The following is a 15903-nucleotide window of genomic DNA, read 5'->3' as shown; positions in this document are numbered from 1 at the left end:
TGAAATTGATTTAAAAATTATTAATTGAAATTAATAAATATGATTAAATTTCAATTAAGAAAAAAAAGAATAAAAATTAAATACAAAGAAATATTGTCAAGCATACTTGTGTAAGCTGATGCATTATCTGCATATTTTATTCAACCTCACAAAAAAATGAATTTTATTTTTGAAATCTAAATACTGATGAAATAAATTTTATTATCGTTTTAATTCTCAATCAAAAAAATTAAATAAAATTTAATAAAAAAGCAGAATAAAAAGTAATTGACTGACTGACTAATTTTTTTTGTATTAGTAATAATTTATTTTATAATATTTAGAGTGATTGATTATATCTTCAATTTTACAATTAATAAATTTAATTAATATTTTTAACGATCAATATTTAATTTTTATAAGATAAGCAAAAATCATATGTAAGTGAAAATCCATAACAGCTCTATGCAAATAAAAACTAATTTCTTTATTAAAATTATAAAAAGTAGAAATGAGGGTATTAAAAAGTGCAGACAAAAAGAGAAATGCAGAGAACATAAACTTGATTCAATAGATTTGTGAGATTGATTAGCTATGCAAAAGCAAGCAATAGTAACTTTATATGAACACTATGCAGTCTCAAATAGCGACAAAAGTCAACTTTTCTAAAAAAAAATCAGCAAATTAATCTCCATTCACACTAATACAAGGAATAAATATTCCTAATTAGCATGGATTTTTGGCATAAAAAAGGATTTTACAAAATAATAAAAATGCTACCAATTAAACTATATACAGCTAAAGCGCTCAAAAATCTAATAGCAACTAAAATACTGAATAAAGAATTATGAATACATAATAAGATTTAGCTGTGACTGAAAACAATTTTCTTACTTAATCTTAAATTTTAAAAAGTATGGAAGATGAAAATTAAATAAGCATAACACCTTTTGTCCCTAATAATTATACAAGTCAAGAAGATAATGAAGGCATGAATTCATATAATTTGATTCACCATTTCGATAGTAGACCATAAACCAGCAGTAGCAGTAACACTAACACTACTAACTACACCTAAAAAAATGATACAGCAGTTCATATGTCAACATACTCATAAGAAATGCCACATTACAATATTGTTACTTAAATTCCTGAAGATGATTAAAATAATCTAAATAATAATAGTAATACTCTTTCTGCTAGTGTTATTGACATAAATAATTGCTTTTAAGATTGTTCTAAGTAAATGTCTTACTCTACAAACTAGAAGTCTACAGTGGGCTAAAATTCATTCAGAGCAGGAAAAAATCAATCTGAGACTTAGGAAAAAATCAAAAAATTGAGAATGAGGAGCCACTAATCCGCGATGAGAGGAACAAATACAAGCAGCTCTAAGAAGGGAAGTTAGATTTAAAATGCTAGTGGAAATAACAATTTTGTAAAGCTATTGAAAATGTCTGAAGAAGAAGTTAAGCAAAAGAGTAAATAAGCAATAGAATCTATTAAAAGTAAGTTAGCAATTAATTCTGAAAATGATTGTGTGTTAGTTTTAAAGACACAACCTCATGTTTATCAGGATGAAGATTATCTTAACAATTTAAGTGTTTATTAGCCTAATTAAACTAATTGCAATTTCCTAAGTAGAAAGAAGAATTCTTGTATCTTGAATGATTCTTCTTTACCTTTTAAGCCAATATCTCAAAATAATATGATGAGTAAAACATCAAATTAGTTTATGAATAACACACATACTCATGGATTTTCTGGTAGTGTAGAAAAACCAGCTTTTTCAATGGGCGGAGTTGATAATAATAAAAAAAGCATAAATTAAAATATTTCATCTTTATGTATCACTCCAAATAAATCTTACAAAGGAAAATCCTACAGTAAGCAGTTGAATAGATCTATAGATAATGAAAATGGCTTAAAATTTGACTAGAGAGGAAATAGAATAAATGATGAAAACAGAAATAATCTGTACAAGCGAATGTAAAACTACAATACATTTATGAGAGGAAAATTTGCATTTCACAAATTAAATAAACAGAAAAAAGAACTTTGCAACATTAGCAATGTACTCTACAATAGCCTTCTTGAAAATTATGAAGTTGAGGGAATGCTCAAGTCATTTAATCCTTCATTGCAAAATACTTAGCCAAAAAAAAGAATATACGACGCAGATGATGACAATGAAAATGATTCCCCAGATTTCAATCATATGAAAAAATATTACAACAAAAAGTATGGGCTTAAGCTTTAGCAAATCGAAAATGAGAAAATTGAAAATTAGACTGGTAAAAATCGTTCTTTCCACACAAATACTCATACTCCTATCAAGAGAAACAAACAACTTAAAATAATAAGAGCAAACGAGATAAGCAACACCTCACAGAGTAATTCAACAAATCAATACGAAAAATATTACAGCTAATCAGCTACAGTAAATGAAGAAAATAAATTCTCAAAAATCTATACAGAAAACCTTTTAAACTAGTCTTGCACTGATTTCCTAAATATTTGCAATTTAAATGATTTTTCATAGATGCAATAAGAACACATTTAAGACTTAGACAACGACAACACTTCATCTACTTAGAATTCTAAAAAACAGCAAAATATGACAAGCAGCTATAATCTTTAAAACTTTAGCTAATTTAGTTCTTCTGTCATCAACTAGTGCTAGTAAGCGAAGAGATATATAAGCGTGGGAAATAAGTAAAAAAAGAAAAATGACATAGATTTAGTACCTTGGGAAAATGATTACAATACAAAAGTATGAAAAAAATATATACAAAATAAATATTTATAAATATATAAGATAAGAGTTTGTTTTTATTTTTTAGTAAATTTTTTATATTTTATTTAGGTGTCTAAAATTTGTTTATATAATTTGATTATACTACCTATTTTTTTAATGCGAATGTCTGTAATTTCCTCAGCTCTCAGCTTTGACACTCATTCATTAAAAGATTTAAAATTTAATAAGACTATCCATTTTTTACAAAATAAATTGGGCTTATTAAAAAAGAGAAAACACCTATAAACTTAATCATTTTTTTTATTTGTTAAATTTTATTTTTCTAATAGTAAATTTTACTTCAGCATTATGTTAATCTCCAAAAATATAAGCTTTTTTAATTTTTAAATAGCGTACAAAAAGAAAATCATGCCCTTATCCCCAATTGAATTTGCACTATTTTTTATTAATTGTGTAATGTTAATTTAGCATGAGTAAATTTATAATTAGATTACTTCATATGTATTGTCAAATTAATTAAGTTTTTGCATTACGATATTCTTTATCCAAATTAGCTAAAAGCTTCTTATTCTATTTTATTCCAGCTTTTTTTAATAAAATTAAACAAGCTGAAAAATACAAAATTAAATTTACCCTAAAAATAAACTTAGATATTCCAGATTTTTACATTTTTGTAATTACTCGCCTAATTTCAGCAATCCAATATCCTCTATATTATTATTTCTAAATAATGGTTTTATTTCATTTCATATATTGGTAATTACGCTAGTTCAAGATTTAATTTTGTCAGATTAGGTAATTAAGCTAAAAAATAGGCTAAAGCATGGGTTCCTTAACTTTATACAGTATTTGCACTATTTATCCATTTAAATTAATAAAAAACTAAGATAAAATAATATTTACCCTAATAGTAATGTTATTTATTTCAACATGATGCATTTTGCTAGATTTTCTGAGAAACATTTTATATCTAAAGCCGATATTGAGTTGTTGCTATTAAAATACTAGTCATTATCTTATATCAATAAATAAAAAGGGAATTTACTATAGATCTAATCTTAATTTTTGCAAATGTATGCATTTAGATATTTCTAATCCCAATTCTTAAAACTCTTTTGATCCTATTTAGTTCCATCTATAAAAGAAAATTACTAGAATCAAATATTATAAAAATATTTACTTAAATTATCCTTCTAAAGTAAGAACTAAGTGATGATTTTCTTTGAACTTAATTTAATTAATCAAAAAATTAATTATTGCATTTTCAATCTTTTTGAAAATAATAATTATACCATTAGAAGTGTTTATGTTTCTTGAAAACACCTAGATTTTAGACATTCAATGTATTTATCATATATCATTTCCTCAACGTAAAATTTAGTCTTTTGTGTAATTTTAAATAATTGTCTCTACTTTATGAGAGGAAATTTACAAATGAGTATGCTGTTTTCTGCTACTTCTAAAGTACTGAAACATTAGCTCTTTGATTTTTCAGGGGTAAACTCAGAAATGCAGTTCAGAGAGCTAAAACACACTCTTAATGCTACTTTTTGTTTTATGTCCTTATTGTAAGCAGCTACAACTAATGAAGAGGAATCATTAGCAAGGTATTAGAGATTTAAATATTTTTTGTAGCTCATAAGTGATGCTACTATATATTTTAAATATGTTTTGAGCAAACATTGTTCTGATATTACAGAGATAAGATTATGAGTTATCAATTTACTTTGCCTTTTTCCCATCTCATAAATTTATTTATTTTTAATTTTATTTATTCTTATATATAATTTCTCTAATTAATGCAGACAAATTTATTAAAATGTTCTATTAGCATAGTTATTTAATTTTTAGTCATTAGAGAATCAGAAATCCATTAAAATTTCTAATCGTTTTTTATCAAAGATTTTTTAATTAATTTTTCACTCACAAATCTATTAAGTAAATTAATTGCTATTTTAATCATTCAAAATTAAAAATAACTCAAAAATAAATAAATAAATAAAATCTTACTTTAATTCTAATTTATTTCAAAAGATAATAAATAACTTAAATTATTAATTATCTTAGCAAAAATTGTTAGTCATCTTATCAATAATTTTAATTCATTAACTAAATCATATAATAAAAAAATTGGTTTTTTTTAAGGTAACTGAATAAAACTAGCTTTTTAGATTGCTAATTAAATAAACTATTTAGGAAATAAATGCATTCAGTCAATTTTGTTTAAGATTAATTTCTGTAAGTAATTAAATTGTGTTATAAAAATTAATAACTAATTCATCTAATAAAGCAATAATACTTATTATTAATTACTTCAATCAATTAATAATATTTATATATTTTATAATGATGAGTGGTAGCACCTAAAAATAATTAGTTGCAGAGGAGGGTGACTAAGAAAAAATCCATGAGGAACTCTTAACCTCTTAACATTACTAAAACAATTCATATAGAAGCAACGAGTAATCGAACGAGAATAAAATGAGTTCTAGAACACAAAACGAGAAAACAATTAGCAGAGAAGATTTTAATAATAATTCAGTAAATAAATCTCAAATCGAGCAAATATAAGCAGAACATAATCCTTAGTTTAAACAGATAGCAAATTAAGAATTAAATAGTTAGTAAGAATTATAATATAACAATTAATCGATTGTTAAGGGCAATACAGGATAGAGGAGAATATAGTCGTCTCAATAAAGGAGTATGCAACTTAATGATAGTTTTGTAAACTAACAATCTAAAAAAATAAAAACTTATCTCCTTACATAAAAGCTTGAAAAGCCTAAGATCATGCAAAAATTTCCCTTCAGTTCTGTTGGAATGTTTCCTCATAACTAGCAGAACTCAATGAATTTTTTCTTTTATGATGATTAACTTATAGATAATCTCTAATATAGCAACACTTAAAAGGAGCGCAAAGACATATAATTGCATCTTTAGCAACTCTAAAATAGAGTATAATTACTTTAAAAGGAAGATAAGAAAGCTCTGATAGAGTTTAAGAATACTTAAATATAAACTCAAAAGCTATTACTAGCAAAAAAAAATCATGAAGAAAGATTATAACTTAAGGAATACATAAGATAAAAGAAAGCAAGTGATCAGTAATAAAAATTAATTGAGAATAATATTCAAAAAAGCTACTCAAAGACTAATATCTAAAATAGAATGAGTGCTTCTAAATAGTTTGTAAGATAATAGGCAGATCTAGTCAAACAACAACTAAGCTAGCTGAAAGAAGAACAAAATCTTAATCATTAATAGATTTAAATTAACAATGTACAGGCTTCTAGTTTAATCAAACACTAGAGAAGTTAAGCAAGTAGTACTCGTTATGCTTAAAACGATGATAAAAAAAAGTTAGCTAACATGTATTATAATCATAGGATTAAATTAGAAGAAAAAATAAACAATTAAAAACTTTAAGAATACAGGGAATTAGAGGAACGTGAAAGGTAGCTGCTGGAAAGATTTTAAAGTACTTAAATGATGCTTAACAGTGCTGTAGAAGATATGCAAAAAGTAATCAATATAAAGGTTAACAAAAATGCCTATAATGAATAAATTGAATAGCTTAAAATGAATATTATAAATTAATCTAAAATTACTCCTGAAACATAAATCTATGCTTAAAAAATTGCAGATAGCTTTATTACCCAAGTTAATTCAAAATAAAATTTACTTAATATTCAATTTCCAGATATTTCTCAAGAAAATTAGTTAAATTAATAATAAGCTACTACTACTTCTGCTAGTAAATCTGCTGTTAATCCTAACAACTGTGCTTCATCAATTTATTCTTAAAACTCGCCATACCGAACACTTTCTACTCAGCAGCCTTTTACAAACAGAAGTGATAATATTTAAACTAAACATTAGAATTAAATTACCTTGGAACACTTTGAAGAAGATGTAGACTCATTTAAATTAAAAACTTAAAGATATTAACACAAAAGAAATATTTTTGTAAAAAATCATTAACTTTCTTAGTAATCACTATCGTAGACAGACAGTAAAGATCATTTGGCTTCGACAACTGGCTCATCTCAGTTTAGGTAGATTAATATAAATTTAGCCAACTCTTAATAATCTCTAACTAGGTATTCTTCTATGTAGCTTAATTATCCAACTTAATTAAATCAAAATATTAACCAAAAAAGTCATGTGGCATAAAATCTTTCTATGGGGAATATAGCTACTAATCTAATTATAGGTAAACCTTTTACACCTAAGTAATCTATAAAGAAAGCTATCAGATAGTCTGCTAAATGAGTATCCTTCTCTTATTGTTTTAATAAAATTGAAGGTGCTCATAATTTTATTTTTTTAAACTTGAATAAAAATTTGTTTGTTATAAATCCATTCATTAAAAAAAAATATATTCTAAAATGAAAAATAGTTTATGTTAAAAATATTATATAAATTTACTTTTTTTAAATATATTTTTTGTTACTGTTGTAACAAATAACACTTTACCAAAACCTTAAAGAATTTAAAAAACTTTAAATGAAACTTTATTAATTGAATAAATATTTTACAGATATAAGATGTTATTGTATTTACATATACTTTTTATAAATGGAGTTGCAAAAAAGAAAAAAAATTTTTTCATACTACCAATAGATTTTTTTAAATTTACAATAGGGTTATAATCACTTAAGAATTAAATATAATTTGTGATTTAAAATTAAAATAAAATTTTTATAAAAGGGAAGATTGTATAAAAGAGTGTTACAGATACCCCCTTTTAAATCAAGTTATTTTTTCATTGCTTAAAAATTATTTTTTACAATTAAAATATATATACAATTAATCTTAAACTGCTGAAGATTATTTAACAGTTTTAAGTTTATAATTTAATTATTTTAAAAAAAAAATGATTTATTTTTATATTATACCATTTAAAAAGAATAGCTCACAAATTTAATCTCGCTTTTGTAACTCAAATTTGAATAAACAACTTAATAAATTATTTAAAAATGCTTTAACATTTGTAATAAAGAGGAATCAAATAATTTCAAGCTGATATAACTAACTTTAAAAATAAACAAATTAATTAGTTGATCAAAAAATTAAAAGAAAAAAACTTTAATCAAAAGAATTTAAAAATATTAGAATAAATATATAGAATGGAGCACATATTTGAATCTTTTAATGCAACTTGGATTGCTTATGCAATAGCAGCAGTTGTGATTATTTGGTAGGTTTATGATTTCTTTAACCCTAAAAAACCTACTCCAAATGCATAACCTGAAATCTACTAAAGATTGGAAGAGAGTAAATCTAAATTTTTTTAGACATTTTAAAAATTATCAATAAAAAATAATAGTTAAGCGTTAAAGAAGAGAAAGAAATGAAAAAGGTGTTTTCAATTATAAAGACTTAACAAAATATAATGGTTTTAATAACCCCTAATTGTACATAGCAATAAAAAACGATGTTTTCGACGTTTCTAATTCAAGTAAATAAAAGCACTTAAAACTAGATGTTTAATTTTTATATTAATATTAAATTTTTAGCTGATTTTTAAGAAGGTGGCCCTTACTAACCTTTAGTTGGTAATGAAGTATCTGTTAATTTTGCAAAATGTGTAGGAGACCCAGAATATTTCTTTAAATATGGAGAAGTAGAATTAACCGAAGAAGAAACTAAGCAATTAGAAGCAACATATGCTGCATTTAAGGCTAATTATAAAAAAGTTGGAACACTTTATAAAAATTTACCCATGTCTGATAACGACAAAAAGCACATATGAGCATTTATTTGTAATCTGTTTATTTTTTATGCAATTTTGTTAGAGAAAATTTATTGAATTTTAAATACATTTTTATCTAAAATCTGTTATTATCCATTTAAATTTTGTAGAATTTAGCTATAATTTTTAACTCTTCTAAGCAATTATTATTAAAATAGGCTTAAAAAGTTTATTTAAAAAGCATTTTTAAAAATGTAATTTACAAATCTAATCATGATAAAAAGGTTTTTTTAGTAATTTAAATTAATTAAACAAAGTATTGAATGTATTATTTAAATTAAATTAAACTAATACATAATTCAATATTTTTTTGTAGATAGATAATTACAAAAGTATTACTAAAATAGTTGAGGAATTGTAAAAATACTATTTAAAGAACTTTATAAAAAAGTAAATTAATTAAAAGCAAACTTAATTTTTATTTAAAAAGTTATTTTTAAAATAAAAAAAATATTTTTAAATTCAATTGTTTATTTTTAAGCTGTAAAAGAATCATTAAAACAATTTAATTAAAGTTAAAAGACGTAATAAATATATATATTAGTGAGTATATATAATTATTTTGCTTTAATAATAACTAAATATGTGAAGCTTTTCAAAAATTTTAAATATTCAATCAAAGTGGCAAATTCTCCAATCTTTTTAATTGGTATCTGATTCTCTTCTTTCAAAAACATTAAATTTAGCCACTTCTTTACCTAAAAGCTTGTCATAATAAACGAATTTGCATGTAACTTAATGCCAAGTCTAATTTGGATTATTTGCATGTTTATGTTAGGAGTATATTCTAGCTATTAGTATTTGAAATGAAAATTATTTTTGGAATTAAATATAAACAAACAAATAAATAAATAAATACCCATGTAAAATTGAATATCTTTAACATCTTCATATAATGTGAAAGGAAGAGGTCTGTTTTATTTCATTGATAACTTGAAAATCTTTTTATTTATTAAAATATTTCATTAGCATTTGAACAAACATTTTGCTTTTTACATCATATAAAGGAATAGATAGGTGTTTCATCAAATCTACTTTATCCTTTCTTTTATAAGCAGTTAAAGTGTCAAAATATTTATCACGAGCAACTTCATGAAATGTACTTTTCTTAAAATCTAAAAAGATTGATTCAGTGGTGTTAAGGACAAGTTTATTTTTGAAAACATTTTTTATATTAGTCATGAAAGTTGGATTATGAACATCGATTAAATCCTAGTTAAATTTTTAATAAACAAGAGCTTAAAATATTTAATTTTTGTATTTTCATTATTTTTAAATTATATTTTAGCTTATTTGAAATTTTAGCTAATCTATTATAAAATGTTTATGAATTTTTAATTTCTTATGCACTGCTTAACTCCTATCTATAGATTGCTAGCTAAATTTTATAATAATTATTCTAAAATTTGTTTACAACTATGGTTCCTGATGATATATTGTGAGATATACGATCAGCGCTTTATTTCAAAATACTTCCACCCTTCATTGCTAGCTATTTATTAGTATTTCTTTCTACTTTTAATATAAATTAAAATCTCGATTTTTCTTTTCGTTATTAGAAATTGATTTTAAAGTATTGATTTTTCTGAAGAGTTCTTTTAGAAGATGTAAATTCAATTAAAAAGATATTTTAGTTTATTTTTAACTTAAAATAGTAATAATTCTACTGCTAAATTACTAAAATTTAATGTAAATTTAATTTCAAGCAATTAGTGTATTTTTTTTATGGAATGAATTAACAAAATTTTAATACAACCATTTTAAATAATTGTTTTAGAATATTTTTAGACAAAATCAAAACAAATAATACAAAAGTAACTGGTCAAGTTATATTTTAAAAAATTTTATATTTCTAAAGTATTTTAGAAGTAAGATTAAAATGATTAAATATTAAGATAAATAAATAAGCTATTTTAAAGATAATTTTATTTATTGATAAAAGATTAGCTTCTTTTTAAATAAAAAAAATAATTTTATTCTTAAAAAGAATTAGTTAGCAATTTAATTTTAATTATTTAAAATATTAAATAAAAAAAAAGATAATCAATTAATAATTATAAGTTTTTATTTTAATTTTTATGGTGTTTAATTAGCTAGTTAGCTAGATAACTAACTAAGTATCTAAAAACATATTATAAATATGTATAAGCGTAAATGATATAAAAGAAATAAGATTTATTATATAAAAGAAATTTTAGTTAATTATATCATTTATTATTTGTTTATTAATTAAAATCATCATTTGTAAAAAATTATTCATGTTAGTAAATAATTACGTACATTTTAGCAACAACCAACCATTCATTTTTAGTTAAATTTGTAATTTACTATTTACTTTTAATTGTAAATTAAATGTTTATTTTATTAAGATTAGTGTGTAAGTAAGAGATTCAATAAATTATTTACAAAACATATAAAATAAATGCTAATACTTATTATTATACCTTTACTTTTATTAAATTTTATATTTTTTTTCATTATGCCTTTTCCAAATGTGTATTTGCAAAGCCAAGTAATTCAGCAATTTATATAAACCAGCCATTAGGATTCCACTTATACCATTTGTTTTCGCAAGCTCTCCAGTCTCTAGGGTATTCATGGTGCCAATTATGCCATCCTTCACCGCAAGCAAAAATAGAAACAAACAAGTTTTCAGTAGGTAAAATATCAGGGTTGTAAGGTCTTGTTCCAAACATGTGGCAAACTGAATTTACACACCAAGTAACGTGGAGCATGAAAATATATCTAAAAACACCAGCAGTTAAGAATCCAAAAATAAGGCTTCCTCCAACAATAAAGTAGCTTAAAATGGCTTTTTATAAATTTAATTTGGGTTAATAAAGATATTTACATTATTTTTCAAGTAATTAAAAGTAATAATCTGTAAACAGTAAAAGTTGAATTTTAATTAATTTGTTTTTTATTTGTTTAACTCCTTTTTTTCTATATTTGGTTATGTGCAAGAAATTTAAAATGAATGGTAAAATATTTTACTTGGAATAATAAAACAAATTAATGTTGAGAGCTTGTAATAGTTTTTCTTTTGGAATTTAACAACAGGGTCATTTAAAAGATCCTAGACATCAATTTTGTAACCTTCATCTACTAAAGCTTTGCTCTTCTTAACCAAAAGCCACCCCATATGAGCAAAGAAGAATCCTCTATTCATAGAGTGAGGATCTAAATCAGTGTCTGAGAACTTGTGGTGCAATCTGTGATCTCTAGACCAATGGAAAATGCTCCCTTAAAATGCAAGTGATTGTAAAATCATCAACAAAACACGGTATGGAGTACTTGCTTTATAAGAACGATGAGCCCAAAGTCTGTGAACTCCAGATCCAATACCCAAGCAACTTAAGTAATGGAGAAAACCCATAAGGCACAAAGATCTAATTATTGTCTATTTATCATAGGTAAATAGTAGTATCAAACCAGCAAAAGCAAGAACATGCATGATTCCTAAAAAAATGCTCTCAGGAACTCTTATTTCTTCTTTTTCTTGAATTGGATCATTTTTAGTATTTTCTTTGTGAGCAAACTCCTTGATTTTGCCCTCAGTAGAGTTTTAGTGTTTTTTTACTGAAACTTGCATATTTACTATAATAAAATGCCGAGATTATTTAGTTAAATTAATGTGATTGATTTATTAATTTAGATGTTGTATCTTTTTAAGCTTTTATAATTTAATATTAGAATTTAGAATATTTAATATATCAAAAGTGTTAGTTTTTAAGCTATAATAGTAACAAAATAAAATGACATCATTTAGAAGCAGTTTTAGTTCTGTAACCAGAAAAAATGTGTTTATGATGTAATTTAAGAATTTAAATAGCGTCATTTATCTTTTAATTAAGAATTTTTGCTTTATTTTAATGTTAACTATATCACTTTATCAGGTTTTGTAAGTGTAATTTAAATTATTAAGACTCTAGCTTAAATCTATTAGTTTATTTGATTATTAATTAAAAGCAAGGTAAATAATACTATTAAAGTAATTTTTTTTAACTTACTTTAGTTATTCGTCAAAATTAATTGATTATTTAATACTTAGATTGTTTTAAGATTAAATATCGAATTGTTCTCTATAAATAAAATCACTTTTAAACTTATCAAAAATAATCAAAAAATTTTTTGGAATACCATATTTTTGGTTAAGCATTAGAAGATTTTTTAGTTACTTAAATGAAATTAATTTGATGAAGAGAAAAAATCTTTCACAATTATACCATCAATTAATTACAATAGTTCATGGTGATATTTTACTTTGATCTCCAGAATATATAGGTATTAAATAATCACTAATTTTTATAAATTGCGTCATTAAAACTCTACCTTTGATGAATAAATTAGAAATTTACTTATAAAAATGAAAAAAAAAATTAAATAAACCTTTTATCAATTAATAAATTACGAAATTAATGCTCCTAAATAATATTACATTTGGATAATCATTTTAAAGATAAAAGATTTTGTACTTAGAATAAGAAAAATGGAGCAGTTATTTTTTGCTAAATAAAACTAAAAAATGAAATTTTTTTTTGTGAATAAATTTTTTTATTTATTTTACATAATCTTAGTTTATTTTATATATTAATAAGATTGGAAATCCTAATTTCATTTATTGTATATCATAAAGAAATAGCATATAAAGTTAATAAAACAAAATAGAGATTAATATGTTATTCTAAATATTTTTATTTTATTTGAAAAAATTCATTTAGACTTACCTATTAATACATTATTTTTCCTACAATCACAAAAAATTATCTTGAAGTGTTTTGATATTTTTAAATTTTGTATTTTATGCTTTTTATCTGTGAATAATACAAATACAAAGTGTAAATTATTAATAAAATATTTATTAATTAAAATTTAAATTTAATATAAAAAATATAATTTTGTTGAAAAGTGATCAAGAGTTTTTTAAAGAAAAATTTGAATTTATTTTTCAAAAATCTAAGTAGCAAAATATTCATAGCAAAAATAAATAATAAACAAAATATAAATATATAGAATTAATTGCTATTTATTAAATATTTTATAATTTATTTTTTATAAATTATGAATTACTCACTAATCCTAAATTAAACCAAATTAATTAATTAATCAATCAATCAATCATTCTTCTAATATTTTAAAGTTTGAGAGAGCTTCTTTTAAATAATTCATATTTTTTAGTAATTTTTCATATTTAGCAGTTAATTCAGTATTTTTTCTCATTAAATTTCTGACTTCTTTAGCAAGTATCTTTAGATTATTATCAGATTTAATTTTACTTTTCTCGATGGATTGAATTTTCTATTATAAATTGTTATTATCGTCTTTAAGCTCTTGAATGAGTTTATTATTTTTTAAGAATATAGTATCGCTTTAAAGGTTTTTTTTCTCAGTCTCCTTAAGCTTTTAGCTCAGGTAATCTTTCATTTACTCGAGTGCTTATTTTGAAGTGGTGGTATCTTCAAGTTTGTTTTAAACATCTTGCAATTTCATCTTATTTTAAATTAGTTCATATGAAAGGTAAGATTACAAGTTGTAGAGGGCCTTACTTTCTTGGTACAAGAACTTGCTAAAAACATAAATATTACAAAAACTGCTTTCTAATGTTTCAAGAAAATAACTGATTTTTTTAGGATCTTAAGAGTATTTTACAGTGAGTGCTTAAATTTTTTAAATGACTTCATCCTATTCAATTTTTAATTACTTTAATACAATATCTTTTTCTTCTCTAAACAGCTACAACACTCTGTTATCAATTAATAGCTTTATATTCATATCCTGAATTAATTTATTAGCTATTTCCTCTGTGACATTTTCATTGCTTAAGAAAGTTTTTTCTAAAGTGTTTCTACTTACGTTTGTTATTGTTTGAGCTTTTTATGAATTATCAGCATTAGTCGGAGTTTCCTTTTTATCAAATAGTTTCTTCATAAAACTGATTGTCTTTTGTGTTTTGCTTTGCTTTGCTTAAGGAGTATTTTCTTAGGGCTAAGAACTTCCATTAACTTTGTTATTAGCAATAGATTATTTGTTTTATTCTTGCTGCAGCTGCTATTATTGATTTTCATTTATATTCACATTTTCCTCTCCAGTTAAGAATTCACTTAATAAATCGACATTTCCAGAATTTAATTATTATGCATCATTATTTGTACTATTTATAAAACTACTTTAAGGTGACTATGGAATAGAACCTCTAGTAGATAAATTTGAAGTAGATCCATTTGATTCACTTTCAGATTGGAATAGCAATCCTTCAATAATTAATTAAGCAGAGTTAAGTGAAGGTACCATTAAATCACCAACTTTATGGCGCTAGCATAGATACTTGAGTATCGAAACTTTAAGAACTTCATCTGGTATGTTTTCAGCTAGGCTCTAAAAGAAATTAGCTCTATTATATAATTCTCTAGTTTTTTGTGTAAAATTGAAAGCAATATTGTTAATTAGGAGGCGCTAGAGTTAGAAATCTCTCGTAATAATCAAGTTATACTCTCTATTTAGTAATCTTAGTTTAAGAATTTGCTTAAATGTTAGAAAAGACAAGATTCTGTGCTTTGTATTTTTACTAGTCATTATGCTCTTAAAACTTTTTTCATGCATTGTGTCAGAAACTTCTCCTTAATGAATTGCTTTAAGTTTAACCATCTCAATATTCAAAGTGTTTAAAGTGTTCTATAAGGAGTTGTTTTATAATGTTAGTTAATTAACGTGTTCTTTTACATTTATTAGAGCTACAATTTGCTCATCTTATAATTTCTTTTATAAGTTTTTCTCTTAAATCAGTATTTCTATTTATTTATTTAGTGCTTCTATTTCGTTTTAATATTGAACTTGCATTTCAATAAATTCCTTTTTATGTGAATTCTCATATTATATCATAGAATCATTAAATCCATCAATGACGCTTTTCAATTATTCATTTTCTTTTTTAAGTGATTAGTAATCTTGTTTGAATTATGCTACTTCTTCTCTTTCGTTTAGTGTAAACTAAACAAAATCTGCAACTCTTAACATCATAAATGAAATCTCTGAAAAAAGTTAATCGGATATTACTAATTCTCTTTATTCTGTATTGCTATTTATAAGCTTTTCTATGCTTTCAAGTAAATCTGCATTACACACATTATCAATTTTAAGCTAAAAATCTTCTTCATGAATAATTTATTATTGCTGACTTTATTTGAAATCACTTTAATTCTTTGTAGATGACTAATTAGATGGTGTGTTTTCAGCACTACCTTTAATTAATGGTATTTTAGACTTGACAAAACTAAATAATGCCTTTGTCTTTTGCAAAACTTTTTTATCTATAGTAATCTAAGTTGTTTTGGGATCCATATAACCTAACCTAATTTATTAAAATATATTGCTTATCTAAAATAGTAATATTTATCTTTCGCTGATTTTA

At 23.3% G+C, this 15903-nt stretch overlaps 7 protein-coding genes across 7 annotated transcripts; 2 read left to right on the top strand and 5 right to left on the bottom strand. All coding sequences in view use genetic code 6, as the record gives it.

Annotated features, from left to right (window-relative positions):
• Window positions 1-418: 418 nt before the first annotated feature.
• Window positions 419-4522, bottom strand: TTHERM_00052660 (kinase domain protein). Its single transcript, XM_001014962.2, has 9 exons — window positions 4030-4522; window positions 3918-3964; window positions 3783-3872; window positions 3641-3730; window positions 3502-3591; window positions 3371-3460; window positions 3232-3321; window positions 3077-3172; window positions 419-3023 (listed from the first exon to the last, which is right to left on the bottom strand). The coding sequence occupies exons 1-9, from the start codon at window positions 4477-4479 to the stop codon at window positions 2939-2941; spliced, it is 1128 nt and encodes a 375-aa protein (XP_001014962.2). The 5' UTR covers window positions 4480-4522; the 3' UTR covers window positions 419-2938.
• TTHERM_00052670 (hypothetical protein) lies at window positions 491-2758 on the top strand (the record flags this gene model as incomplete). The annotated part of the gene is made up of 1 exon (XM_001014963.1): window positions 491-2758. One exon carries the CDS (start codon window positions 491-493, stop codon window positions 2756-2758), a length of 2268 nt encoding a protein of 755 aa, XP_001014963.1.
• A 1744-nt stretch (window positions 4523-6266) lies between the features above and the next one.
• TTHERM_000052659 (hypothetical protein) lies at window positions 6267-6911 on the bottom strand (the record flags this gene model as incomplete). Its single annotated transcript, XM_012797415.1, has 1 exon — window positions 6267-6911. One exon carries the CDS (start codon window positions 6909-6911, stop codon window positions 6267-6269), a length of 645 nt encoding a protein of 214 aa, XP_012652869.1.
• A 958-nt stretch (window positions 6912-7869) lies between these two features.
• On the top strand, window positions 7870-8495 carry TTHERM_00052640 (cytochrome b5-like heme/steroid-binding domain protein; the record flags this gene model as incomplete). The annotated part of the gene is made up of 3 exons (XM_001014960.1): window positions 7870-8017; window positions 8070-8201; window positions 8260-8495. The coding sequence occupies 3 exons, from the start codon at window positions 7870-7872 to the stop codon at window positions 8493-8495; spliced, it is 516 nt and encodes a 171-aa protein (XP_001014960.1).
• A 612-nt stretch (window positions 8496-9107) lies between these two features.
• On the bottom strand, window positions 9108-9981 carry TTHERM_00052630 (phosphatidylinositol 4-phosphate 5-kinase; the record flags this gene model as incomplete). Its single annotated transcript, XM_001014959.1, has 4 exons — window positions 9108-9286; window positions 9355-9436; window positions 9492-9707; window positions 9910-9981. The coding sequence occupies 4 exons, from the start codon at window positions 9979-9981 to the stop codon at window positions 9108-9110; spliced, it is 549 nt and encodes a 182-aa protein (XP_001014959.1).
• Window positions 9982-10969: 988 nt separating this feature from the next.
• TTHERM_00052620 (fatty acid desaturase) lies at window positions 10970-12087 on the bottom strand (the record flags this gene model as incomplete). Its single annotated transcript, XM_001014958.1, has 2 exons — window positions 10970-11307; window positions 11490-12087. 2 exons carry the CDS (start codon window positions 12085-12087, stop codon window positions 10970-10972), a joined length of 936 nt encoding a protein of 311 aa, XP_001014958.1.
• Window positions 12088-13613: 1526 nt separating this feature from the next.
• TTHERM_00052610 (hypothetical protein) lies at window positions 13614-15833 on the bottom strand (the record flags this gene model as incomplete). The annotated part of the gene is made up of 1 exon (XM_001014957.1): window positions 13614-15833. The coding sequence occupies one exon, from the start codon at window positions 15831-15833 to the stop codon at window positions 13614-13616; it is 2220 nt and encodes a 739-aa protein (XP_001014957.1).
• Window positions 15834-15903: the final 70 nt, after the last annotated feature.

The sequence above is a fragment of the Tetrahymena thermophila genome, assembly GCF_000189635.1.
Source record: "Tetrahymena thermophila SB210 genomic scaffold scf_8254659, whole genome shotgun sequence".
Classification (NCBI taxonomy): Eukaryota; Ciliophora; class Oligohymenophorea; order Hymenostomatida; family Tetrahymenidae; genus Tetrahymena; species Tetrahymena thermophila.
The sequence above is the reverse complement of the archived record's forward strand: the minus strand, read 5'-3'. Positions and strand labels throughout refer to the sequence as shown.